The 26777-nt window shown below is 50.0% G+C and overlaps 1 protein-coding gene across 2 annotated transcripts in view; it reads left to right on the forward strand.

Annotated features, from left to right (window-relative positions):
- INPP5D (inositol polyphosphate-5-phosphatase D) overlaps nt 1–26777 on the forward strand; it is a 111319-nt gene that overhangs the window by 60835 nt on the left and 23707 nt on the right. For both annotated transcript variants that reach the window (XM_004773503.3, XM_045078913.1), the window contains exons 6-17: nt 1684–1771; nt 5990–6070; nt 6236–6307; nt 7319–7442; nt 14122–14228; nt 16564–16666; nt 18644–18840; nt 19311–19428; nt 22656–22752; nt 23239–23377; nt 24885–24993; nt 25167–25255. In XM_004773503.3, the coding sequence (XP_004773560.1) occupies nt 1684–1771; nt 5990–6070; nt 6236–6307; nt 7319–7442; nt 14122–14228; nt 16564–16666; nt 18644–18840; nt 19311–19428; nt 22656–22752; nt 23239–23377; nt 24885–24993; nt 25167–25255 (1324 nt within the window). The remainder of the gene's footprint in view (nt 1–1683; nt 1772–5989; nt 6071–6235; nt 6308–7318; nt 7443–14121; nt 14229–16563; nt 16667–18643; nt 18841–19310; nt 19429–22655; nt 22753–23238; nt 23378–24884; nt 24994–25166; nt 25256–26777) is intronic.

Raw genomic sequence — 26777 nt, forward strand, 5'->3', positions numbered from 1 at the left:
ACACCATCCCCCCAGCCCCCAAGCTGTGAGACATCCTAAATCTGAAATCTGTGACATGCCTGGTACATGCTGGGAGCTCTGGATTTTTGGTTAAATGAATGATATAGAGCCTAAAAACAAATTCTTCCATACTCAAGAAGAGCTTATGCAATGGACTAACCCAAGGAAATGATGGAAAAAAGAGTGAGCACTGTTGAGTGGGATTGAATAGCAAGACAGAGAAAGATGAACTTAATTCCACTACATATATATATAAAAAAAAATTCTAGATGAGAAATTAAGAATGAATGTATAATATCAACAAGAAAAAGCCATATATAACTCTAAAAAAGCAAGTGAGAAACCAACGTAAAATGACCAAATAATTGCTGATGATACATTCTTAACAAAGGTAAGCAAAGAATTACCAAGGAAAAGATGAAAAATTGAACAATAAAAAGGTACCAGGTATTTTAACCCACTGAGCCACCCAGGCACCCCTAGGTATCAGGTATTGTACAATGAGATCCAGCCTGCCTAGGATGACAATAACAGAATGGGGGAAAGAAATCCTTACAACATCTAGATTAAATATAAAGCAAAGCGGTGTGCTGAGTTTATACCAATGTCTAAAAATTCTAACAAAATTTCCAACAGGACAGTGACAAAGGACACAAGCAGTGTATACAAAGAGAAATATAGTAGAAACCAACCATGTAGAAAAATGTTTAAAGACAATAAATTAAAGACATTCTGTCAATGTATCAATACTGAAATGCACTGTTACACCCACTAAAAGAGAAAGGAGAAGATCACAGAAAGAAGGCAGACATTACCTCAAATAAGTAGGCTTAGACAGTACCTGAGGCCCGTGATTGGACACCATCACTCATCATAAAATTGTAATTGAAAATAAGAAAAGCTGTAGGGACAATCTGTTCAGAGCACTCTTTATTTGTAATCAACAAGATCTCAAAATAACCCAGGTATCTAGCAATTCATTTTGGCACATATTCTCAGTTGAATATTTGGAAACCGACAGAATGTTAAGCAGGTAAATACATGAAGTTTTGGGTGCAATCCTAAGTGAGAAATAGAACTCAAAATTGTCTGCTGCCTAGCATAAACCAATATGAAGGGAACGAAGAATGGGTAGCTCTGGTGTAGGAGTCGTGGATGAATTAAACATTGAAAAATCTCTCCAGGTGTCCACCTCAGTAGTGAGCAGGGGATTTGAACCAGAATGCTCAGAACACCGGCACAGGAAGCCCCTGGGGCACACATTTAAAATGCAGATTCCAGACCAAATCTGGTTGGGGCCCAGAAATTTGCATTTTTAACACTCCGAAGTGTTTGCGATTCTTATAAACACCGAAGGTCGGGAACCTTGGCTTACTCAGTGATTTCAAAGTAGTTTCGTGACTCTAGATTCCAATTATTTGCAGGCTCCGAGTCTGGCTAACCAGAGGTAAATCAGGTCTACGCATCATGACTTCAGTTCGGCCCGGGGTGGGGGATGGGAAGAAGTGGGGGGCTGGGGTGGGGGTGGGCCAGCACTGGCAGGCCTGGGATCTTTGCCTGGGCTTGTCCTTCTGGGAAGGATCTCTGCCTTTGCCAGATCGGGTGTGACCGTGCCTCCAGCTAAAGCCTGCCTCATCTGGGTCCTGACTAATCCTTGACCTTCACCTTGTCCCCTGCTCCCAGCGAAGTCCTCCGGACCCTCCCCTCCTTGGAGTCTCTGCAAAGGTTGTTTGACCAGCAGCTCTCCCCAGGCCTCCGTCCACGGCCTCAGGTAAAGGCTTCGGGGTTGAAAAGACGAGACTGATAAACCCGGGGTGGGGGTGAGGGGTGGGGGATAAGGTACCAGGAGTCTCGAGGGCTCAGAAGGGAGCCCCCACCTCTGCTGTGCTCTCCTGCCCGGAGTTGGCTAGACCAGCAGAACATGGGGAGGGGGGCTGGGAGTCTCAAAACTCTGTTCCTCCGATAAGGCATTTCCCCGCTGCCTGATTTTGATTTAAGGAAAAAAAATTCAAATTACGCACCCATCAGCAGAAACTAGTAGGTGCTAAATAGGGAAGCCGGGAAGGGCCTTTTTAAAAAATCACTGCTCCTGGGAAACTATTGGGAAAGGAGAATGTGAGGTGCCTAAATGCTTGATCCTGCCTCTTGCCCCAAAAAGAGCAGGGCGAAAGTGCTCCCTGCTCCTCCCCCAAAAGGCTCACAGTCTGGCAGCGGCCAAGGCCAAGTCATCCACTGAGCAAAGTTGTGTGCATCCAGAGGTTGTCACCAGGAGAGTTAAAAAAAAAAAACGCAAAAGCCATATCTCCAGAGAGAGTACATGCAACAGATATAAGGGACAAAGGATTCAGATGTTAACAAAAACAAAACCTCCTCCAAATAATGAAGGAAAAACCCAAGTTTTAAAATGTGGAGAGGCTATAAAGAAAGGCTGTGTTACTGAAGAGGGATAGGAATGACCAATATATATACATGAAAAGAAGTTCAACCTTATGACTCGGGGTTCTGGGGTCAGGGACTCACATAGGGTCACCACTCTGCTCTGTGGCTGGGAGTGAATTTAAAAAGGGAGATTTTCTGAGAAGCCATTTGGCCACCTGCAGTGGCAATGTTAAACGCACACATCCTTCAAGCAAGCAGTTCTATATGTAGACAGCTGTCTACTGGGCAGAGATGTTTATTGTGGCTTTGTCTCTAAAAACACAAAAAACCTTGGAAACCACCCAAATGTGGAATTGGTTAAAGTATGCCCCAGAATTCTGTTCTAAGGTGGGCACACTGATGTGGACAGATTCCCCAAGGCATACTGGGGGGCAGAAAAAAGCAAATGGCAGAATAGTCGATAAATGATACATGTGTGGACATCGGACCAGAAAGATTGGAACCCAAAGGGCTCCTCTGGTCACCACGTGGAGGGATAGGATGAGGGAGAAGAGGCTAGGCCGAGGGGGACTTCAGCCTTGACCAGACTGTTTGCTAGAGATTTTTTAACTGAGAAAAGGTCTATGTGCTATTGTGAACTTAAAAATTCACCCAGAAATTGGGAAGGTAATTTTGCTTTCCTTGAAGTGAATGATGAGACGTTAATTTCTGGGAAAGTAAAAGCAAATCTAAGCAAATCAGGGGCCCTGCCAGACACTAACATTTAAATAGTTTGAACACGAAGACCACACACCCACATCTTTGAAACAGATCAGAAGAGGGTGAGGCCCCCAGAGAGTTAAGCCAACCCGCCAGCTGGTGTTTACTTTCAGTGACAAGACCGAGCAGGGATGAGGTGGTATCAGACATGGACCGAGAAAAAGGGTTCTCGTTCCCACTCTCCCTTATGAGACCCTGACTCATAAAAAAAAAACGCAGAGAGGTCATTCTTGATGCCTTCAGAAATTCACAGGTAGAGGAGGAAGTGGGAAGGCTGCCTGAGGTCGAGGAAGGAACACTGTCCCCAAGATGAGAAACAGCTGAGTGCAGTAATGGCCCCACCCCCCCACTGGTGCTTGTTTTCCGCATCTGTGGAATGGTCAGAGCGTGTCTGCCACCGCAGGGTTCTGTGAAAGAGTGACTGAAATCGCTTGTATGAGGCAACTGACTGCCCTACTCCACGGACATGTGGCCCTTCCCCTCTGGTTGGCGACACCGGCTGGGGCCCCCGGGCCCCCGTGTAGAATTTGAGAACGGATGGGAGGGGCAAATGCAACATTATCAACCATGACTGCGGACCTCAAGAGCTGGGAGACATGGCTCTGCCCCATGTGAGAAAGAGTCGTTAACCTTGGAACCCACATCCTCCCTTTCAAAGGGCGACTAAAAACCGAAGTAAAATAACTGGACCGGTTATGGGAACTCCCAGGTATCATACATTCAGGCCAGTTCGCTCACTTCTAGGCTAAGCTGTGAATTATGTCCTCAGCCTTGACCTGAGTGACATTTGGGGCCAGATTATTCTTGGTGGGGGGGGGACTATCCTGTGCGTCGTAGCATGTTAACACCTCCTTGTCTCTACTGGCTTGATGCCACTAGCATCCCCTCAGCTGTGACAACCCGAAATGTCTCCAGACATTGTCAAATGCCCTTTGGTGGGCAAAATTGCCATCAGCTGAGAACCCGGGGCTACATTTACATTCACGTCTCAGGTCTCCAGTAGCTGTGTGACCTTGGACACGTTGACGCACCACTCTGACTCAGTTTCCCCTCCGAAAAGCAAGGATTAGAAGAATGTTCCCACGAGGATTAGATGAGTGGATGCATTTAAAACGTGCTTGGCGTCATGGAAGAACACATCCTGTTCTGTATGTTCTTCCCACCGGGAGACAGACCGGCAGGCAAAGCTTTGCCATCATGTTAATAACTTTTGTTTCAAGAACAGGCTCCCTGTTTGTCAATAACTTCATTCACACTTGGTTAATAATAAGACACAGACTCAGAAGAGAGGGCAAGATACCAGCCTCGAACTGTAGGGTGACTGCCCCAGGTGGCAAGTGGGTCACTAATCCAAGTGTCTGAGAGGGAAAAGAAGCGGTTGAATCTATGATCTCTTCAATTCTTTATGAGAAAAAACACCCAAAGCAAAGGAATCCTGAATTGCCCCACGGCTGACCAGCCAGTCTGTTCCACCCCCCACCCCCCCAACCCATGTCTCTCCCTCCGTTCCATATCTCCTTCCTTTCCATACCTCGAGGCTTTTCACTCATGGATGATAAGCGATGATAATAATGATAATAAGCACAGGCTGATTGTGAGCTTTGTTGAGCAGCAGGGCAAAACCAAAATAATCGGAGAAAGTGTCGGCAAATCTGATGTGTTTGAAGTGTTGACGAAGCTAGGACAGTTTCAAGGGGTGATGGGTGGTGGTTGGGGGTGGTCGTGGTAGCCGGTGGGGCTGGTACCCGTAGTACTTTCAAGTGGTGGGGGAAGGCGTGGAAATTTGAGGTCAGAAGCAAGTGTAGCCTGGCTGATTTTCTAAGCAAGGGCTGGGGTAAAGGGACTTCACAGGGTTGGTGATAACCCTCATTCTGTTCCATACACATGTCTGATTTTATCCTCCAACTTCTGAAAGGCAGGGATGGTGTCCTTAATTCCACATGTGTGACCACTCACCTGTCCCAGAGTAGATGCTTTGTAAACATTGGTTCTGGGAGTAGATGCTTGAGACTGTGGACCGGGTCTCCAGACAGTCACGGATTCAAGTCCTGCTCTGCCTTTCACTAGCAATGTGTCCTCAGACGAGTAACTTCGGCTCTCTGGGACTCCTGTGTGGGTTGAACTTGACCGAGCACCTTCTTGGCCAGGCGCTGTTCCGAGCACCCAGATCACAGCACTGAACACCATCCTCACAGTCCCAGTTCTCACAGGGCTCATGTTCCAGCAGGGAAGGCGCAATGAACAAATGCATGACCAAGGTGACTGATAAGAAACAAAGCAGGATGGTTTGACAGAGATGCCCTCATGGCTACTTTTGCTAGTGTGGTCTCCCCAGGTGACCTCCGTGTCTCTGGGCATTCCTCAGGGAGTATAAGGTCAAGGCCACAAGCAGGTCAGAGGTGAGGATGGGAGTGGCTGGGGATGACGGGTTATCATACAGAGTCTTAGAGGGCAGGGCAAGGAGCATGGATAATTTTCTCCCAGTGGTGGGTTCCAGCAGTGAGACGGCTGTATTTTAGAAGTAGAGGAGAAGCAGCACTGGAATTGAGGTAAGGGGGAGCAAAGGTCATGATCAAAGCCAATCCTAGAATTTTGTTTAAGCACCTGAGTGGATGATGAGGTATGCAGCAGTTGGAGAAGCAGGTTTAAGAGGGGAGATGAAATGAAGGTTTGCTTTTTGGCCATTATAATCTTGAGGTGATTATAGGTAGCTCTGATTTCCTTGTCTGCAAAGGGGAATTATCATAGTACAGAGAGGGCGAAATGAGCTGGAGTGTGGAAAGGGCCCAGCGGAGCGCCTGTCCGTGGCTGACACTCTGTGACTGCTGTCCTTACTTGTCCTTTTCCTCAGGTGCCTGGTGAGGCCAATCCAGTCAACATGGTGGCCAAGCTCAGCCAACTGACAAGTCTACTGTCCTCCATTGAAGATAAGGTACTGAGGGATCCTGCAGCTTCTCTTGGCTTCTTTTTGGCCCTCTCTTTGCTTAGACAATGCCCAAGGGTACAGGCTGTAGGCTCCCTTTGACCCTGTCCTCCAAAGGAATCTGCCTTCCCTGCCCCTCCCCGCCTGAAGGGCCCTGTGTGTTTACATCCACAGGTCAAGGCCTTGCTGCACGAAGGAGCCGAGTCTCCCCACCGGCGTTCCCTCATCCCTCCAGTCACCTTTGAGGTAAGTGGCCGTGTCCTTGTATTCCACAGTTGGAGGCTGGGGACCATTCTTGTCCCTGTGGAAGGACAGATCTTGGCTCAGCTATCCAAGGGCAAGGAGCCCAACACTGAGGGTAGTGGCTGGCAGAGCCACCGGTGGAGAATGGGCACCCAGACAGGTCTGTGCAACCTTCGGGAGAGGCTCCCCAGAGAAGGCCTTCTCAGCCCAAGATGCTGCACACTTGTCCTTCTCCAAATGGGCGCAGTGAGTGACATCAGACAGCACCCCCTCACCTCCCCCCGCACTGAAACTAGCTGCAAAGTAGTGCCTCAAGGGAGAAGTCGGAAAAATATATAATTCCCATGAATTCCCCGAGAGTGACTGAGTTAGAACCTCCTAGCTCAGGCCCAGAAATTTGTTTTTCTTAATAATCCACAGAGATCCTGGTGTAGGTAGGCAGCCTAGCCCTGGTCCCACATTCAGAAACACGGGACAAGATGCCCCCCACCCAAAGGCCTTTCTGGCCCTGATGATAATTCTATATTTATGTCTTCAGCTTCTGAGTGTGCCTGCTAGACAATTGTCTTTTTCCTAATTATTATCAGTAAACGTTCAATGGTTAGTTGTAACAATGCCTAGGAGCTCAAATCTGTTACCAACATCCTTTCTGGGAAGTCGACGGCACATCAGATGAATGAGTGTTGTCACATGGAGGTGAGACTGACTTATTCTCCAGTAGTTCACCTGCTCCCTGCTCCAAACCCGTTGGCAGAACAGGCGATGGGTGTACTAGGTATAGCCGGGGTCTTTTGCACAGTTTCGTGGTTCTCGGGGGGCTGCCTGTAGAAACGTGGACTTGGGCTCTGGGGTGAAGGATGCTCAGAGGTTGAAGTCCGATGGCACCACCTGGGATGCCAGGGCTGGACTGGCCAGGGGCCGCCCAGCCACACAGGCAGGGGACTCCCAGGCTGGACCCCGGAGCCCGCACACAGCGAGGATGACCACATCTCCCCACCCCGCTCTTCCTTGCAGGTCAAGTCGGAGTCTCTGGGGATCCCTCAGAAACTGCAGCTCAAAGTCGATGTTGAGTCTGGGAAGCTGATAATGAAGAAGGGCAAGGACGGTTCTGAGGACAAGTTCTACCCCCACAACAAGAGTAAGACCCCTGCCACCATGGTGCTCGCATCCTGCTGTGCTGCTCCTCGTGGACCGGCTCGTCACAGAACAGCCGGAGGAGGAGTCCTGCCAGCTACATCCACCCCTGCGCTAGGCTCTCACCACCTCCCCTCACCCTGTCTGTGGAACCCCGAGCCAGCCCTCAGGCCCACCTCACACACCACTCCTTCGCGAGGCCTTCCCATACGTTTCGCCTCCTTCCACCAGACCCTGGGGAAGTGAGCTTAAAGGCGTGGCCCTGGGGGGCTGTTCTCTGTGACTACACGCCTCCCCACTAGGAGACACCCACAGTCCCCAGATTCACATGCCCCAGCCTCACCCCGTCAGGAACGCCGGACCTGGGCTGTCTATTCAGATGGCAGCTACTGGCTTGACAGCCGAGCCCTACAAATAATGTCCAGTATGGCTGGACCTCCAGAGGGGCGGGAAGGGAAACCAGATACTCAGTGCCAGCTTGGGGCCTCACAGGACAGGGATAAGCGTGCAGGTAGCCCTCACAGCTGGGCTGCCCAGTTCAGACATAGGCTCTGCCACTGGCTGGCAAGATCATGTTGGCCTGGTTACTTAAGCTCTCTGGGCCTCATTTTCTTCATCTGTGAAATGGGAATTATATCATCATCATAATGGATTTCTCCTAGGCTTGTTGTGAGAGGTGGAGGACCTAGTGCATATGAGAGCACCCCCTCTATGTCCTGCCGCAGCACTGAACCCTGGCAGAATGTCCAGGCAGAGGCCAGGGACTGGAGGTCTACCCCTCAGGGGCCTGGCCCATCTTGCAGCCTCTTGCTGCCAAGTCCCATCTGGGCGGTGGCCCCAGAGTCCGAGGGATGCTCTCAGGGCAGCAGGTAGAGAGGGAGTCTGGGGACCAGCTCCATTCAGGGAGGGGAAGAGCGTAGATAGCTCAGGGAGGAAGTTAAGAGTCTAGCCTCATATCCCAGCTTGGCCGCTTGTGACCCTGGTCTAGAGCCCAGATGTCTCTGATGCTCAGTGTACTCTTGTCAAAAGGATCTTGATGACTCTTGTCATGGCAGCCCTGAGTCTTAAATAGATAAACTTCATAGTAGGTAGTAGGTGCTCAATTAAACACCATCATCGCTGTAATGATCCTTCCACGGTAAGGCAGCACAGAGCAGCGAGGAGGGACCAGGGAATGAAGTCCGTAGACCCTGGAGAGTGACCAGCTGTCCTGTTGATGCATAGTTGAGGTCAGTGTTGAGACGGCTCCCTCATTCACTGCCACGTTGGGCCAAGAGATGGTGTGTTGAGAGTGATCCACTTAGAGCCATGCTTTCCTCTCACACGTCACACACAGAATGAGTTACAGCTGAAAGGGGTAGAAGAGGAAACCAAAGCCGAGGATGAGGAGAGAGAGTGCCAGAGAGCCTGACTGCTCTAACCAGCTCAAGGTTTCTGAACTGCAGGAAATCCCTCCCAGGTACTGGGAAGCACTGTGAACCCTTGCCAATTTAATTCAATGGACATTTTCTCTTTGGAGTATTTTCCATGGACCAACCCTAAGTTAGAGCCCCTCAGAGATGTAGTGTCGTAGAAGGGAGAGTTGACCTGTGAGCATGTATTAGACTGTGTGTCAGATGGGAGGTTGGCCTGGAAGGAGGATTGATTAGCTCTGTTGTGGGGTGTGTAGGGAGGCTTCACACCACAGATGGCTCTGTCTAGGGCTTTGAAGGGTGAATAGGAGTTCACCAAGCATAAACTAGGGGAGGACCCTGGGACTGAGAATGGCCTGTGCTGGAGCAGATTTGTTAGGGAAATCCCATGTCCCTTGTGGCCCAAAGGGAGGAGCAGCAGGGCATGGGGTCCCAGATGTGGACAGGGCCCTGAAAGCCAAAGTAAAAGTTGGAGATGTTCTATGGAATGGACAGCAATGATGATGGGTTGACCGCCTGGAGGGTGAATATATTCCTTTGTGGAATTCTGGACGGTGTGAAATTTGCCATCAAATCAGGGATGGGTGAAAGAGCCAAGCTGGAGAAGAGGTGCCCTGAGAGACCCCAGCTCGAGTTGAGATACACTGTACAGTGGGGGTTCACGAGCCCTTAAAAAGAGAAGCGTGGATGCCCAGATCCTGCCAACCCAGACTCTGCGGGCGACACCCACCTGCTTCCTGTCCTCCCTCCAGGCTGTGGAGCCCAGCTCACCCTCTGCCATGGCCTCTGTCACATCAGAACACGATTACTTGTCCCCAAGTCCCCTTCCTCCCAAGGGCCGGGTTTTGATCTTACATGCTCTGCAATCTGTAGACCTAGCACGGGACCTGGTATTCAGCAGGTGCATACTCAAGGACTGCCGATGGATTAAGGCGCTTGCAGTGTTGCTCATAAATCCCCAGCTCCCCCCACCAAATACATGGGGCCTCCACAGAGGCCAGGAAGTGGATCTTTTTTGTTATCTGCTAAATCAGTCCCCAGAGTCTAGAACAGCACTTGGGCATAGTATGTGACCAGTCAGTATATACTGAATGAATCCATGAGTGAATGAATGAACAAAGGAATTCAAGGCCAATGCAGAGACACAGTCCAAGTGGCCATGTGTTTGGGTGCCCTCTTTTTTTTTTTTTTTTAATATTTTATTTATTTATTTGAGAGAACGAGAGAGAGAACATGAGAAGGGAGAGGGTCAGAGGGAGAAGCAGACCCCCACTGAGCAGGACTTGATCTCAGGACTCCAGGATCACGACCTAAGCCAAAGGCAGTCACCTAACCAACTGAGCACGGTGCCCTCTTTATAGCCAGCCTTGGAGGCAGTGTGCTTGTGCAGCGAGGGACTCTGGGTAAACTGGATTTACCACTGCCTTCACAGCTTGATCATGGTGTGACCTTAAATTATTGACTATTCAGAGCCTCTGTGTCCACATCCATCAGATGGATTCCTGAGAGACTCATGAGCACTGGTGGCATAAAGCATGCCGTTAGCCCATCCTGGCACAATCAGTTTCCAATCATGGTTATTGTAAGTGCTGATCATCTGGAGGAGATCTTTGATGGCAGGCGTTGGGAGTTCCTTTCCCTGCTCCTGTCCCCATGTTCTTGAATAGCTTGGCATTGAGGTCTTCTATGCGGAGGAAAAGCCAGTGGCTGTATCAGGAAATCATAATGTATTCGCTCACTGAGCGGTCACTACATGCCAGGCCCTGGGGATGCAAAGACCAATGAGCCGGGAGGGGTCCTGGCTCTCGGGGAGGTTCCGTGCAAGTAAGAGTCAAGGAGAAAATAACCAAGTACACAGATAACGTGAGCCAGGAAAGTGTCAGGGAGTGAGGAGCTTGAGGCTGGGAATGTAGAGAGGATGTTAGGACAGTGATGGAAGACTGCCATTGGAGCCGGCATCTGCCTGTCAGGAAGATGCTAGCCACACAAAAACCACAGAAAAATCCTTGGGCAGAGGTTCCGAGATGGGGGCAGGCTTGTCATGTGAGTGAGCCTCGAGTGGCCGAAGCACGGATGATGTAGAGACTGGGCACCTGTCCTGGGCTTGGTGAGGACAGTGTGGGGGCCAGTGGGCTCCTAACCAGCCCTGATAGAATACTAATCCTCACCAAGCACAATATCACATCTTGGAAGCAGCCTCACAATCCTAAAAATGGGGGTCAAGGAAAAAACAGAAGTTCAGAAGGAAGGATACATGGCCTCATAGTAGCAGACTGGGGAGAGTCTCAGGGCATCCCAGTTGGCAGCAGTAGGAATCACACCATGGGTAATTTACTGCTGCTGACAAGGCTGATGGGATTACTGAGCACAGAGGACGCCTGCAATTTCCCTTGGGTAAGATTTCCAGTCAAGATGGCGGTTGAACATACACGCTTGTCAGTTCCCCTCCTAAAAGCAAAACTCACAGGAACCAAGAGAGTGAGATGGCAGCAAAATTCTAAGTGCTGAAAAGCAGATGGATAATGATAACCAACTTAAAGGAACCCAAAAGGCTCAATGTTAAGCATGTAGTAGGAAAAATTGAGACACCTGACTCATACCACAGAACCCACAAAGGGTACCGGAATTGATACTGTCAGGGGCCCCTAGAGGTGGCAAAGGTGAGATTATAAACATCAGGATTGGATGAAAATCTGTTTTAAAAGAGACCCACCAGATCTTTCTCACTCCTCACAGCCTGCCCTCTGCTTCCCCTCACTCATTAGACTCAAGGATGTTAGTTTTCTGGAGAAGGTAAAGGGCTGGGGGGACACCAGGCCTGGTAAGGACAGAGGAACCCACTGGAAACAGGACTAAATAGCGGTTCCTACCATAACCTTCATCACCGCCCAGCCAGGATGCTGCCAGCCAGGCCTACACCCTGCAGGCGGAAGGTTGGAAAAGTCTTCTCTGGAGCATGTGACCAACCCAGGGGGTTTGCTGTGAGTCAGCCCATGAGACCACCCATCGGCAGAAGCCTCACTTGACAGACCCCCACTGTCACCGTTGGAACACATAGCCAAGGATCACCGGACATTGAAGGGAAGCCTGGGAGGGGTAGTGAGGCTCAAGGCAAAAAAAGAAACAGACAAAAAAAAAAAAAAAATTGGAGGGAGCAAATTATGCAGGTTAAAAGAAACTGGACCATGAAACAAGAACAGAATGCTATTTTAAAAGGAGCATTCAGAGAACAAAATAAAAATGAAGGAGGAAGGAGGGAAGGGGAAATTAAAACATTACAGCAGAAATTTTTTAAAAATAAAAACAGAATGGAAGGGAGACCAGATAAAGTTGAGGAAGGGCTCCAGATGGTACAATAAAAGGATAAAGAGAGGGAAAAGAGGAAAGAAGAGATTATTTAAAATTAGACCAGTCTAAGGCATCCAATACCAAAATAAGGCAGTAAGAGAAAATGGAAACAATGAGAGAAACTCAGAACCAAACACCAGTTTCCAAGTTGAAACTGGCCCACAAAGTGCCCAGCACAACGGAAGAAAATTGTTCCACTGTGAGGCACACACAGCACTGGAAAGTCTTACCACACTGGAGTCAAAGAAAAGATCCTAAGATCTTCCAAAGTTAGATTACAGACTGTGTCAGGGCTCCCCAAGACTATTTCAGCGATTCACCAAGAACTCCCAGGACTTGGCATGAAGTCATGCAGCGATGATGTATTACAGTGAAAGGATGCGAAGCAAAACCAGCAAAAAGAAAAGGCCCATGGGAGGAATTCCTGGGGAAATTAAGCACAGGCTTCCAGGAGACCTCTCCCAGTGCAGTCACACGGGGCATGCCTAATTGCTCCCCCAGTGAGTTGTGACCGCACATGCGAAATGTTGTCTACCAGGGAAGCTCATTAGAGTGTTGGCACCCAGCGTTCTTCATGGGGACTGGTCACATAGGCACCCTCTGCATGGCACATACTGAAATTCCAGACTTCCAGGAGGAAAGCAGGTGTTCAACATAAACCACACTGTTGATATAGACAGTTTAGGGATATTGAGCTGCTCTTATCAGTTCAGGAGATGCTGGGGACCCTCCCCAAATCCAAATTCCCAGAGGCTTTTCCAAGGATGACAAACAGGCTTTCCAGGTTAACTCTTATGCAGACAGGTAGATCAAAATGACATTGAATTTCTCAGCGGCAATGCCAAAAAGTAGAGATGGGGCAAGTTTTCCTAAGGAAGGGTCCTGAGGAAAATTATTTCAAACTGTCAGTGAGGTGTATGGGTAGGTTTTCAGGCCTGCAAGGCCTCCAGAATTTGGTATCTATTTCCCTTGCTTGGAAAACTATTAGAGATGTTGCTTTACCAAAATGTGGGCATTAAACAAGAAAGAAGACCTGATATCTGAGAAATTGGATCCAGTACGAGAGAGGTGAACTCCTGAATGGAGAAGAGGGAAGGCCTTAAGGTAATGGCTGTGCATGAGACCTAAAGGTCACCAGTCCAGAGAAGAGAAGACCCAGAGGCTCTGGATGGTAAAACTGATGAAAGTGCTTGATTACACAGAAAAGAGTTACGAGCTAAGATAGTTAGGAACAATGTAAAAGCATGGCAATTATTAACTCCAGGAAAAAAATGAAAGTTGTGTAGGACAAGAGAAGCAATCCAGGCTTATCTGTCAGTAGCATTACCATAACCATAGCACACTGAATACTTAACCTGACCAAAATGATGATATTATTATTGGAAGGTGATCAAGGGATTGAAATTATATTTTGGTAGGAGGAGAGGATGATGAGAGGGGACATAGGAGTTCAATGTAATTGCCTGTAGGTAGAAGGACATTGGAGAGAGGTGGAACTGGGGTTAAAAAAAGAAAAAAAAAATCTTGTAGAGCAGCCTGAGTCTTGATTGTTGATAGAAGTAAACAATTTTGATTTAGACATGAACTATTTAGATATGAACTAAAAGCAAAGCTAAAGAAGGAAGGAATGGAGGTGGGGGGAGGAGAAGAGAAAGAAAGAAAGGGAGAGAGAGAGGAAGATGAAATTCACACTGCTCTGCCAGGCTACCTCTTGCTTGTTCCGGCACGACCGTTCCCAAGCATGAGCCCTTCTCTGGCAATACAGCCAGGAACAAAGGGATCTAGGATACTAGGCACAAATTGGGTCTTCTGGGGGTATTAAATAAGCCAGGATTGTTGATGATCAGGTGCCAGAATATAGCATAGACTACCTATCGGGTGATAAGTCAATGAATGAGTAAATGAACTTTCATTGCTCTTAAGTCCTACAGCTCATCAAGTCTCAGAAGTTCCTGAACAAGTTGGTGATTTTGGTGGAAACAGAGAAGGAGAAGACCCTGCGGAAAGAATATGTTTTTGCTGACTCCAAAGTAAGTGAGGAAAACTACTTAAATGGGTCAGGAGAGGAGTGAGGGACACATGTCTTTGGAGGCTTGCTTGTGCCTAGAAATTTGTAGCATTGTCTTGCTCGATTCTCACCATCCATTTCCCACCTGGGAAAACCAGTCTCAGGGAAGTTAGGGGACACGTTCTGGGTCAGTGGGGATTTGAACAGCTGCAGTTCCGTCCTCCGCCACCTCTGCCACATTGTCTGTGCCCGAGAAGGTCCATCCTTTATCACTTGTGTCTTACCTAACCCTGATCCCCACTGGAAGACTTTTTAGCCTCTCTGGGCTGGACACAAGCCCTCTGGGGCACCTCAGATTTAAATCTGAATACCAGCCAACACTCCTTCCATGGCTACCTTTTGCCCCACTTTGCAGGAGTGGCTCTTAGAGCAGGAGGTGGTGTGGGCCAATGGAAATACTCGGGGTCTTTGGACATTGCACTGAGTCTCTGTATAGCCAGAGGCTGTGTTCTCTGTGATCTGATCACTCCCCCCTGACATGCCAACCAGGGCCCGAGACCCTCCATCTTGGTCTTACTCTTTATCCTTTAATAAATGGCTCACACCAGGAAGTGCACAAGGGGCTCTCATCACATCAGGTGTTAGCTGGCCAGGCATAGCTCCATGGCAAGGTTGAGGGACAAGGGCTCCCAGCTCAGACTTACAGGGACAGCCCCCATCAAGTGCTAGAACCTTCCTTTCACCTGTACCATGGATGATGTGGCAGGGGTGGGGGAATGGAGGCTGTTGGGAGGCCAGCAGGAGGCCAGGCGGTGCCCAGAACTGGCCGGGGTGGGGGTGGGCAGGACTCGGAGGAATGATAGAGAAGGGCCTGGGAAAAACAAAGATGCTGGGGCCAGACAGGTGGTGGGGGAGGTAGAGAGAAGGAACCTCTGGCCAGACATCATTCTGGGTACATGGACATAGATCCAAAACCCAATTCTGCCCATTGCTACCAGCTCAGAAAGATTGAGACATGGCAATAAACTGAGGCACTGCATTTTGAGCCATCCAGGTGTCAGTAGTGACAGTCATTGTAACATCTTTGTGAGCAGGTTTCTTCAGAGGGGATTGATTAACTGAGGTTTGCAGTTTTTAGGTTGAAGCGTATGAAATTGCCATCTCCGTAGATGCGAAACTGTTAATTTCATATGGTACAACCTAAAATGTGTGGGTGCTTGTTTGGTCAGCCTGCCCTTGACTGTCATCTCAGAGAGGACTGCTCTGCTTCAGCCCTCCCATCCCCCCCGCCCCATGTGCCCAGGTAGCCAGGACAACCTGGTGAAGACCATTCAGGAGACTAACAGCCTTCATGTATTCTCTTCTTCCTTTTTTTTTTTAATTTTAAGATTTTATTTTTTATTTATTTGACAGAGAGAGAGTGCACAAGTAGAGAGGAAGGCAGGGGGAGGGGGGAAGCAGGCTCCCCACTGAGCAGAGAACCTGATGCAGGGCTCTATCCCAGGACCCTGAGATCATGACCTGAGCCGAAGGCAGAGGCTTAACCCCCTGAGCCACCCAGGCACCCCCCTGTATTCTCTTCTTTTTGGTTTCTTTGATCTAAATGTTCTTTAGTTAAATAAGTAATCTATTCTCATTGGTGAAAAAGTAACAAATACAAATAAGCAAAAAGTGGGTGTTTTTTTTTTTCTTTCAAGATTTTATTTAGTTGGGGGGGGAGCATGAGTGGAGGGGAGGGGTAGAGGGAGAGGAAGAAGCAGACTGCTGAGCAGGGTGCCCAACATGGGGCTGAATCCCGGGACCCTAAGATCATGACCTGAGCCAAAGTCAGACGCTTAACCGACTGAACCACCCAGGTGCACCCCTTGTTTGTGTTTTTAATAAAAAAGCAATAATACTGTTTATACTGTTTTGTCAACTGGCTTTCTGCTCCTAACAATATAGTTTGGGCATCTGTCCTTGTTGAGAAGGTATTTCTGAATCAAACCTTGTGAACCCTACAATATTGTGGCACGTGGTTGACCCGTGCTACGATTATTAACTTGCTTCCTAGGACTGGACATTAAGGTTGTTTCTAGTTTTTTCGGTATTAAAGTGCATGCGACAGTCCCCATGAAAATGGTTGGGCCTTTGTGTGGTTTCTGGTGGTTCTTAGGCTCAGATCCTTGCAGAGGAGTGGCAAGGTCAAAAAGAAGCCACTTCCTTAAGACTTCGGACCCTCTTTCCAGATTGCGCTCCTGCAAGTTCGTACTGATTTGCGCTGCTCTCAGTTTTCTTGAAGCTGACCAAGCCCTTTGAGAGTGTAATGTGCAGGGAGGCAGAGGCCTTTCTGAGTCTGTCTGCCCTTCAATCCCTAGAAGAGAGAAGGCTTCTGCCAGCTTCTCCAGCAGATGAAGAATAAACATTCGGAGCAGCCGGAACCAGACATGATCACCATCTTCATTGGCACCTGGAACATGGGTAGGTCCATATGTGCCCCACCCCCCACTCCCTCCCACCACTACCTCTTGGGTTCTGCTTTGCTGCCTCCAACATCTGCAAATGGGTGGGTGAGGGCGTCTGTCTTCCTCCCAACACCCCCCTCCCAACCTATCTACCCAGCCTCCTATCTAGGGAATTCTATACTTTTGCTGAGACAATGATTAAGAGAAGTGAGCTCTGGGATTCTCATACCCCAGTAGCAACTGGGCTGGGTTACTTTGCCTGTCTAAACTGGAAAGTTCTAGGTACAGTCTGGATATATAGGTGAAGAGGCTCTTGGGTACCTTCCAGCCTTAGGCAGGTCTCCAAGGAACCTCAGGCCTGGAAGAAAGAACTCCCTCCTTGGGTGGGGTTGCCAGATGTATTGAGAGAGAAAGAGAGATGATGCCCAATTACATTTGAATTTCATGTAAACAGCAAAGTTTTTTGAGGATTGGTATCTAGCTAGAAATGATAATGCTAAATGTATACTACATGTATTTATATACTGATCTGTATTATGCTAATAAATGTACTGAATATAAATTTTGCAAATAGTGTAACAATTCAGCTAGAAATAAGTACTAAATATACACCAAATATATATTGGACCAACCATATACCGTATACTTATATACTTATATATATTTACATACCAGATATATCACACTACATATAAATTATACTAAATAATTATTTCATGAAAGTATTCAACTAGAAAAAAATAAGTAGATACAGGATGTCTAGTTCATTTGAATTTTAGTTCAACAGATACAGCACGGGACATACCTTTTCTAATAGTTGTGTGTTGTTTATCCGAAACTTAATTATAACTGGGTGTCCCTCTGATCTCACATTGTCCAGAGCAAAGTCAGGCCCACCCACCCTCTCACAGAGCAGATAGCCAGCCGGCAGCAAGGCAGAGGGTGAGCACAGCCCTTCAAGGGGGGGCAAGGAGTGGTCTGGAAGTGAGAACGTAATTTGCTACTTGTGGAGAGTCAACCAGAGCACCTGAGCCCGATTCCACAAGCCACCAGCCCTCCCCAGGCACTCATGCCCAGGTGTTCTTGGGGTCCTGTATCCTGTTCTGTCCTCTCGTGTTTCTTGGTGGCCACCTGATTTTATCAACTGTCACTCTCAGGGGTTCATGCCCCGGGGGTTCACTGCCCTTGTTTTTCCCACTGTGAGTATGGGGGTCTTAGAGTTGGCTGGACCTAGTGAAGTCCACGCTGGAGGGGGCGCCCTTCACACAGAAGACAGCATGGAAGGCGTGGTCTGGGTGGCTGGGAGGGTCTCCCCAAGCAGAGACCACCAGCCCCTAGGGCGTTCGCTCCCACTGTGAACCATAGTGGGGAGCAGAGCGAGCAGAGCAGCCACCGTCAGGTTTTCTCTCTGGGGGAGAGGTTTACTCAACCTTGAAGGGGTGTTCCGAGGAAAAGTAAATCCTTCACTCTATCTTCATTAAGCTGCTTTGACTCATTTTTCGAAATGAGAATGGAGGAGGTGTCCACGCTCTTCCTATCTCTTCGGCTCTCAGTTTGCGGCTGAGATCTCTCTGTTTTGCAAGGAAGCCCTGTTGTCTCCCAAACCTGTCCGCCTGCTGGGGTGTCCTTGCCAACAAGCTATAAACTCCTGGAGGAGGGTCTTGGTCACTCAGTCAGCCGCAAAGGCTAGGATGGTGTTTGACATCTCATGGTCTCACATAGCTAGTTCAAATCACTGTGTGGAGTCTTTGGGTATTTCAAGTCTCTGAAACTTCATGTTTTCTTTAAAGAGAAACTTAACTGTGCTCTGACCCTTCCTGACATCCTGGGAATAATAGTACGTAATTCTCCCATCTCTGGCATTTCATGGGGTGGCCCAAATGATTTTCTGTGATGGGGTGGCCCTCTTGCCCCACACGCTTTACCCCAACCTGTGTTTTGAATTCTCCTGATGTACCTTTGACTCACTTGGTGTTGGGTTTTGCTGTTGAAGGTAACGCCCCCCCTCCCAAGAAGATCACGTCCTGGTTTCTCTCCAAGGGGCAGGGAAAGACACGGGATGACTCCGCGGATTACATCCCCCATGACATCTATGTGATCGGCACCCAGGAGGACCCCCTGGGAGAGAAGGAGTGGCTGGAGATACTCAAACACTCCCTGCAGGAAATCACCAGCATGACTTTTAAAACAGTGAGCAGCTGGCCAGGGCGCTGGGTGGGACCCCCGGGGCAGTGGGCTCTATGAGGCTGGCCAGGAGCATCTCAGGGGCAAGGGTGGGCTCAGCCTGTGAGCTCTCACCTAACAGAGAGGCCCGGGGTGCTCTGTGGTCATTCCCCAGCACCACCATCTCTACCTTCCAGGGCTGGAGGGGAATGCCTGGGGCTTCTGAAATTGATTGGGGGTCTATGGGCATTGCTGAAAATCACTGTCCATGCCTCTGCTTGTAGATCACCCTTACTTCATTGAAATGTGGCCTGTCCTGGCTCTCATCTTTAAGATACTTTGTTTCATCTGCGGGGTATCCTTAGAAGCTCCCCTGAAGTTTAGGGATTACAAATGGGGTCCTCCATCTTGGGAGTCAGAGTTGGCGGGGGGATCTCTTGCCCTGTGGTCAGGCACTGTGCCCTGGCCAGGGGTGACTGTGTTGTCATCCCCACCAGATTGCCATCCACACCCTCTGGAATATCCGAATTGTGGTGCTGGCCAAACCAGAGCATGAGAACCGTATCAGTCACATCTGCACTGACAACGTGAAGACGGGCATCGCCAACACACTGGGTGAGCAGGGAGGGGGCTACACTCCTGTGCACTGCAACGTCACTGGGTTTCACTTCCTGGGCTCCCCTCAGTCCTGGGTGACCCAGATGTTGGGCTCCCCCAGCCTCAACCCACCCAGGGTCCACACCAGCACTGCTGGCCCACAGGCCTCCACCGGGAGAATCAAGGACCTAGGACAGGAGTTGACACTCTGTAAAGGGCCACAGAGTAAATATTCAAGGCTTGTGGGCTACGTGCCACGACACAAAAGGAACTTCAGAGAGCATGAACAGGAATGCGAGTGGCTGTATTCCAGAAAGCTTTGCTTACAGACACAGGTGGGGGCTCCATCTGGCTCGTGGGAACCCTGGTATAGAAAGAGCGACTCAGGATGGATGTGGAAATCCTGGCATTAGCGGGGAGCTGGGGGACCCATCATGGCACCCGCGAGAATTGAACTCAGAGCAGAGGACGGCTGGAGTGCCTTGAGTGTGAGCCTGTGTGGGTGTGGGTGGAAATGCTTGTGTGTCTGTATGTGTGACTCTGTGAGTGTGTGTGTGTGAGTCTGCATATGCAAATCCAAGTATGTGTGTCTGTGTACATGGAGGTCTCTGTAAGCCTGTCTGGGCGTGAGGGCTCATGTGTCTCTGCGTCTGAGTGTACATGAGAGTCTGTGTTTGAGTCCGAGTACATGTGCATCTGTGTGAGTGTATATTCAGGTCTGTCTGAGCACATGTATGGGTCTGTGTGTGTGTGTGCAGGCCTGTTTAAGGGCACGTGAGTGTGAGTGCGTGTGCAGGTCTGTGAGCACATGTGTGAGTCTGTGTGTGTGTGCGAGTGTCTGAGCATATATGTGTGTGAGTATGTGTGCAGGTCTGAGCATATATGTGAGTTTGAGTTCATGTGCAGGTGTCTGTGAGCATATATGTGAGTGTGTGAGTACATGTGCAGGTCTGTCTGTGAGCATGTATGTGAGTCTGTGAGCGCATATGTGAGGCTTGAGTGTGTGTGGGCAGGTGCACCACGCAGGCCATGGGTGGGGTTGACAGCGAGGCCAGTGGTTTCTGGTGGCTGGAGTCAGGGACAGGACAGAGTCCCCAAGACAACAGGAAACAGAAGAATTGCTGCAGTCAAACGTGAAGAACTCTCTCGGCTTTTCTGCTGACAAACCGCAAACTGCCCGCATCCACACCCACTTGCCCCCTTCCTTCCTGTCTCGGGAGCTGCCCTGTCAAAGCCCCCACCCTTCTGCTGCCCAGGAACCTCTGTTCTTGCTGCTGCCTGCCTGGGCTGCCCGCCTGCCTGCCCCCAGCCCCTTTCCAACAGCATGGAAGGTGCTCAGACCTCCCAGTACAAGACAAAACCACCCCACAGCCAGACCTCACCTCTGGCTGCTCCCCCAGCTCTCATTCTCATGACATTGTGACCGAGCTGACCATGTGTCATCTCCCCCCACCCCACGCCCCCGCACGGTGCTAGGCACTGAAGAAGTGAACTATGCAGACAGCAGCCCGCTCACATCCCATGTACCTGCTCCTCCCTTCCCCCAACCTGGGGCTGCCATCTTCCCCTCTTCTCCCTCCAAATGGCTCCCAGCCATGGTTAACATGGGACAGAGCCCAGTGAACACTGGTTGGCTCATGCTGGTGGACATCATCCCTAGAAGAGCCAAGACTTTGAGAACATACCTGTGCACCACTGAGAGCTAAATGCTCTGTGAGATTATCCCATTTACTAGAAATGCCCTGTGGGGGTGGGAGAGCAAGGACCATTGTTGGTCCCACTCACAGACAAGATGCTGGAGGCATCAGTGATGTTCCTTAACTTGTCCCAGGCCCAGTGGCCAAGTGGTGGGCAGGGATTTAAACTGAGGTCATATTGCAGGATGGAGAGAAAGCCAGAAGGTGAGGCCCCTGCCCCTGTCCCAGGACAGGGGAGCAGGACTACCCATCATTGCTAGGGGCCCCAGTCCCAAGGAGGGAGGGTGGATGACCGAATGGATGATCTTTCCTAACATTTAATCAAACATCATTTATTCAAGATTACAGTTTCAGTAGGTGTTCAATATAAAAATTATTAACCATTTTATGTTCTGTTTTTTTTGTTGTTGTTTTTTGTTTTTTGTTTTTTTAGCCTGATGTGGGGCTCGATCCCAGGACCCTGGGATCATGACCTGAGCCGAAAGCAGAGGCCTTAACCCACTGAACCACCCAGGCTCCCCTTATGTTCTGTTTTTCTAACTGAGACATAACTCGGGTGCATCTGTATGCTTAGAGCCCTCCTCTGTTTGGACTGGCCACATTTCAAGTGCATATGCTCAAGCTGTTGACCAGAGCAGGCTTTCAGACTTCTATGTGTGTCAGAATGTCCTCGAGCAGGGCTTGCCAAATTTTGTCTCTAGAAGGCCAGCCAGGAAATAGTTCAGGCTCTACAGGTCGTGCAGCCTCTCTTGCAACTACTTAACTCTGTGGGCATTGCTGTGATCCAATAAAATGTTATTGATGGGCTCCTATTTGAATTTCATACCGTTGTAATGTGTCACAAAACCTTCTTTTGATTTTTTCCCCCCAACTATTTAAAAATGTAAAAATCATCTTCACCTGGCATCGGGCCAGCATTTGCCTACCCCTGACCTAGAGGGCTTGTTTCACCCACATTCCTGGGCCCCACCTCCAGAATTTCTGATTCGGCAGGTCCAGGGTAGGGCCTGAGAACTTGCCCTCCCAACCATTCCCAGGTGCTGCTGTGGCTGGGAATGTGTGGGGAACACACTTGGAGAACCACTAATCTAGAATAGGTTGAAACTCAGAATCTGAAAGGTGGTCTCAATGGGGATTTTGGTCCAACCAGAAGCCTGGTTAGCTGGGGGGACATTAGCCCACCCAGCCCTGGGCTCCCTTGTCTAAATCTTCCCCAGGCTTCTGGCTGCTTTCGGTGGTCCTGCCTGCTTGGCCTGTGGGGTAACTGATGAGACCCCAGGAGGGGGACAACAGGATGACTTAGACCAGCAGCCTCCATCCTTCCCCCACAGAGGACTCCCAAGGATGCAGGCTATTTACCCCATTTTCTTCTGGTCCTGGAGGAATGTCCCCCACCCCAAGTCCCTACCACTGCTGAGTCTCGCTCCAGATGAAGCTGTTGCGCTTCTCTCGATCTCCTCTGAAGGAATAACCGTGCTCCACCTTGATTTCCTGCCCCTGGCCAAAGTTGCCTTTTGTGCTCACTTCTTGCTTCCCCTCTCCCTTTAGGGAACAAGGGAGCTGTGGGGGTGTCGTTTATGTTCAACGGAACCTCCTTGGGATTTGTTAACAGCCACTTGACTTCCGGAAGTGAGAAGAAACTCAGGTAATGGAGCTCCCTGCCTGAGAGCATGTAATAGGTTCGTCTGCCCAGAGATACCTCACCTCCCCAAATGCCACAGCCACGTGCAGCCCCAGCTTTACCGGCACCTATGGCACAAGAGCCAGCGCTCATGTGGGTGAATCTTGTTGGGAGGACAGGACACACGCTTTCTTATGTCATCGATCTGCTAGATGATTTCTAAACGGAAAGACCTCTTCCAGGCACCCTTACAGATGAAAGCCCCTTGGGCCTGGTCATGAAGACCTCTTTCTAGAATAACCGTGATGCCAGTTCCCTGCTGAATGGAAGCTCTGGGGGCCCCTGTCCTGTGCTCTCATTTCCACCTGAAAGTCCCTTTGCACCAGGGGCCCAGAGTTACATCTCTGCCACCCCCTCTCCCCGCCGCCGGCTCCCTTCGCCTTCCCACCATGGTGGCAAAGTAGGGAACCAGCCACCCCATGCTAGGTGGCTACTTCTTCATTGAAACAGGCGAAACCAGAACTACATGAGCATTCTCCGGTTTCTGGCTCTGGGGGACAAGAAGCTGAGCCCTTTCAACATCACTCACCGCTTCACCCACCTCTTCTGGCTCGGGGACCTGAACTACCGCGTGGAGCTGCCCACCTGGGTAAGGGGCTGCCCCCCCAGGACAAGGGCTGCACGGGACAGAGGCTCCCTCAAGTTAGCTCGGGACATGGGGACACGGGGGCCCAAACTGAGCCGGGCCAAGGCCACTGTGCCCCCTCTGGAACCTGATGCCGCTCTGTTGTTGAGCCCCTGCCTTTATTTATTTTAAAAAATGTTTTTTTTTATATTTTATTTATTTGTCAGAGAGAGGGAGAGAGAGCAAGCACAGGCAGACAGAATGGCAGGCAGAGGCAGAGGGAGAAGCAGGCTCCCTGCCGAGCAAGGAGCCCGATGTGGGACTCGATCCCAGGACGCTGGGATCATGACCTGAGCCGAAGGCAGCTGCTCAACCAACTGAGCCACCCAGGCATCCCAGAGCCCCTGCCTTTAGAGTTAACCTCTGTTCACACTTGGTCCCCACATACTTGAGGAGACTGGCCCAATTTTCTGTCTTGATGGCGGGTCCCTGGGCAGCTAAGGAAAACATTGCTATTGTTAGGTGCCCAGGCATGGTCCGCTGAGCAGCAGTCCGAAGGCCCATGTGACAGACATGGCCTTCCTCTCTCAGGGAGAGCAGAGGGCTCCCAGGAAGGGAGGGTGGCCAGGCCTGGGAGCAGAGCTGTGCAGTTGTACAGGTTGTACATCCCTAACTGGTGTGTAGAACCTTCACTCTGCGTCCTGTATGGGGAGAAAGGAGGACGGCAGAAACCGAGGGGCAAGAACCCTGGGACACAGACAGGCTAAGGAATGGCCTGGGGTCAATTGCCGATCATGGACAGTTGGGCTGGAACCCAGACCTTCTCATTCCCCTTTCTTCCTGTTTCCCCGAGCAGCCTGCCGCTCACTCCTGCTGCCTCAGCTGCTATGCAGAGACCGAGGAAGAGCTTAGGGCCATTTGTGCCCCTCCTGCCTCCCCACCACTTCCTCCCTCACTAGAGGCTCCCTGCAGTATATGGGAGAGAGCTGGACAGGGACCCCACAAATCCCAACCTTTCACGGTCTGTGGGGCTATGGTGGCTGTTCCCTCAGCAGGAGGTCTGCCAAGGGTGTTTACCAGAGCAGAGGGGAGACCGCAGGGTCCAGGGCACCGACACCTCCCTGCCGATGCCCACGGATTCAGGAGGCTGGGATTTGGGATCCTTCCCTGACCTCACAGCAAGATGCCTCAGTTCCCACAGAGAATAATAGAAATAGCTACCTGCTCGTGGAGTGTTCATAAGAATAATACTAGAGGTCAGAGCAAAAGTAAAAGGTTCCTCTGCAAATCTAGACCAGCCAAAACTTGTACTATCAGGTACAAGTTTGATGTTTGATGACTTTTGCAGGGTTTTCCTTATAAAACAGTTGAGTGCTAAGACACCCCAGCCAGGCAGCCCTGGGACCAGGGTCTGGTGCAGCCTCTGGGGCTCTGGGTCCCAGGCGATGGGCCAGCAGGTGGTAATGGGCCTCTTGAATGTCGGCAGGGGTAGGGGGTTCTCACTGGGGGCCTGGCCGTGTCCTTGCTCCAGGAGGCGGAAACCATCGTCCAGAAGATCAAGCAGCAGCAGTATGCAGACCTCCTGTCCCACGACCAGCTACTCATGGAGAGGAAGGAGCAGAAGGTCTTCCTGCATTTTGGTAAGAACTGTGTGTCCCTCTGCTCCTGGACCCCCTCCAGCCATTGCTGTCTCCTTTTTTCCCTGAATATCCTCAGTGGAGAGAGGAAGGACTGTGCCTGAAGAAGACAGAAATGTCACCCATGTGAAGCTTGGGGAGTCAAAGCGGAAACCAGCGTTTTGTTTGGTTTTCAGAGGAGGAAGAAATCACGTTTGCGCCCACCTACCGTTTTGAAAGACTGACTCGGGACAAGTACGCCTACACTAAGCAGAAGGCCACAGGGGTGAGTTCTCCTCATAGGACCGCCTTGGCCCTCCGTCTCTAGCCCCCTGCATATCACCCCTCTTGCGTCCGTTCCCATGAGGGTGAACAGGATGTGAAGGGCATCTTCATCCACTAGGCCACAGGAAAAAAAGAAGGGGAATTAGAGATCACGTGTCGATTTGCATCACTGAGCAAAACACTTTTTCTAAGGAGAGGGTAGGCAACCACACTTGCCCACTGCAAGACACTAGACTCTGATACAGGATTTCCCTTCTGTCCAGAGAGTCTAAGAGTCTGAGAGGATTTAAAGTATTTCTTTAACTGGGTTCTGAAGCTTTTTTTTTTTTTAAGTCCTGTGATGAAATCTATTTGCTAATCTGCCAAGTAAATCATCATTAAACAAGCTCCCTGACCACAGGACTTATCAGAGCCTTTACAGGTTTATGAGCATTATGGTTCTCCACATGGAAATTTCTGGGCCAAACTCAGTTAGTCATGGAACACTAATTATTACCTTATGAAGTTCCTTGGGTTCTAAGGAACAGTGTTTGGGGGAAAGCTGCATAAAGCTTTCATTCATTCTTGTTCAACAGGTACTTACTGTTGACCTGTGATGAGCTAGATGTTCTCCTGGGTGGTAGGAGATCAAAGATGAGCCCCAAGGAGTTTATAGAAGTAAAGAGGAGACAAACACACAGCTAACTAATCAGAGATGGAATATGAGATCTCCAGATGCACTGAGGAGCCTAAAGAGGATATGACCATTAGGGCAAGGAAAGATTAGGAGAGTCTTCTCAAAGAGGGCCCACTTGTGGTGCTGTGAGGGACAGCTTGGCTGTCAATAAGAGGACAGGATGAAGGCTGAGGGGGGCTGATCCGTTTCCAGTTGGAAGAATTGCTGGAACAGATACGGAAGTAGGAAATTCTAGGGGACTCTCAGGAAGCCCTGAGGCTTAGAGGTGTGGAATGATGAGCTTAGGCTCCTGGAGGCCTAAGGAAATGGAAAACAGTTCAGACCATTGCCTGAGGGCTCAGGGCAAGCAGAGAAGTGCAGGTGGAAGGGTCAGGCCCGGGTGAGGGGGTGATATCAGAACAAGGCAGGGACTAACAGAGAAAACCAGACAGAGGAGGAGAGAAGATCCAGGTCTACTGTAGAGGAAGGAGATGGAGAGACCTCCAGGGCAAGACACCTGCTTGAGGGGCGTCCACAGGCTGCTGTATGTCTATGGTCCTCTGGCACCATCTGGGCAGGTCCATGGGAATATGTGGGGACACAGAGCATGTCCAGGTTAACCCGAGTATCAGGGGACATAGAGGCTGAGCTGAGGGGAGGGAGGCCCTAGATGCCAGGGTAAGGTTTTGACCTGTTGGCTGGAAAACAGGGAAGCCACTGAAAGTTCTACTGGGGCTGGCAGCACAGCAGTGATAGGCAGAGAAGGTGGGTCTGCGTCTGTGGAGAGGGTGAGGAGGGTGCCGGGGACCCCTGAGGAGACCGTGTGCTGGGTCCTGCTGAGAAACTGGGGCCTGAGTCCGAACTGGGA

The sequence above is a fragment of the Mustela putorius genome, unplaced genomic scaffold (assembly GCF_011764305.1).
Source record: "Mustela putorius furo isolate JIRA1106 unplaced genomic scaffold, ASM1176430v1.1 tig00000275_pilon_pilon_pilon, whole genome shotgun sequence".
NCBI lineage: Eukaryota > Metazoa > Chordata > Mammalia > Carnivora > Mustelidae > Mustela > Mustela putorius.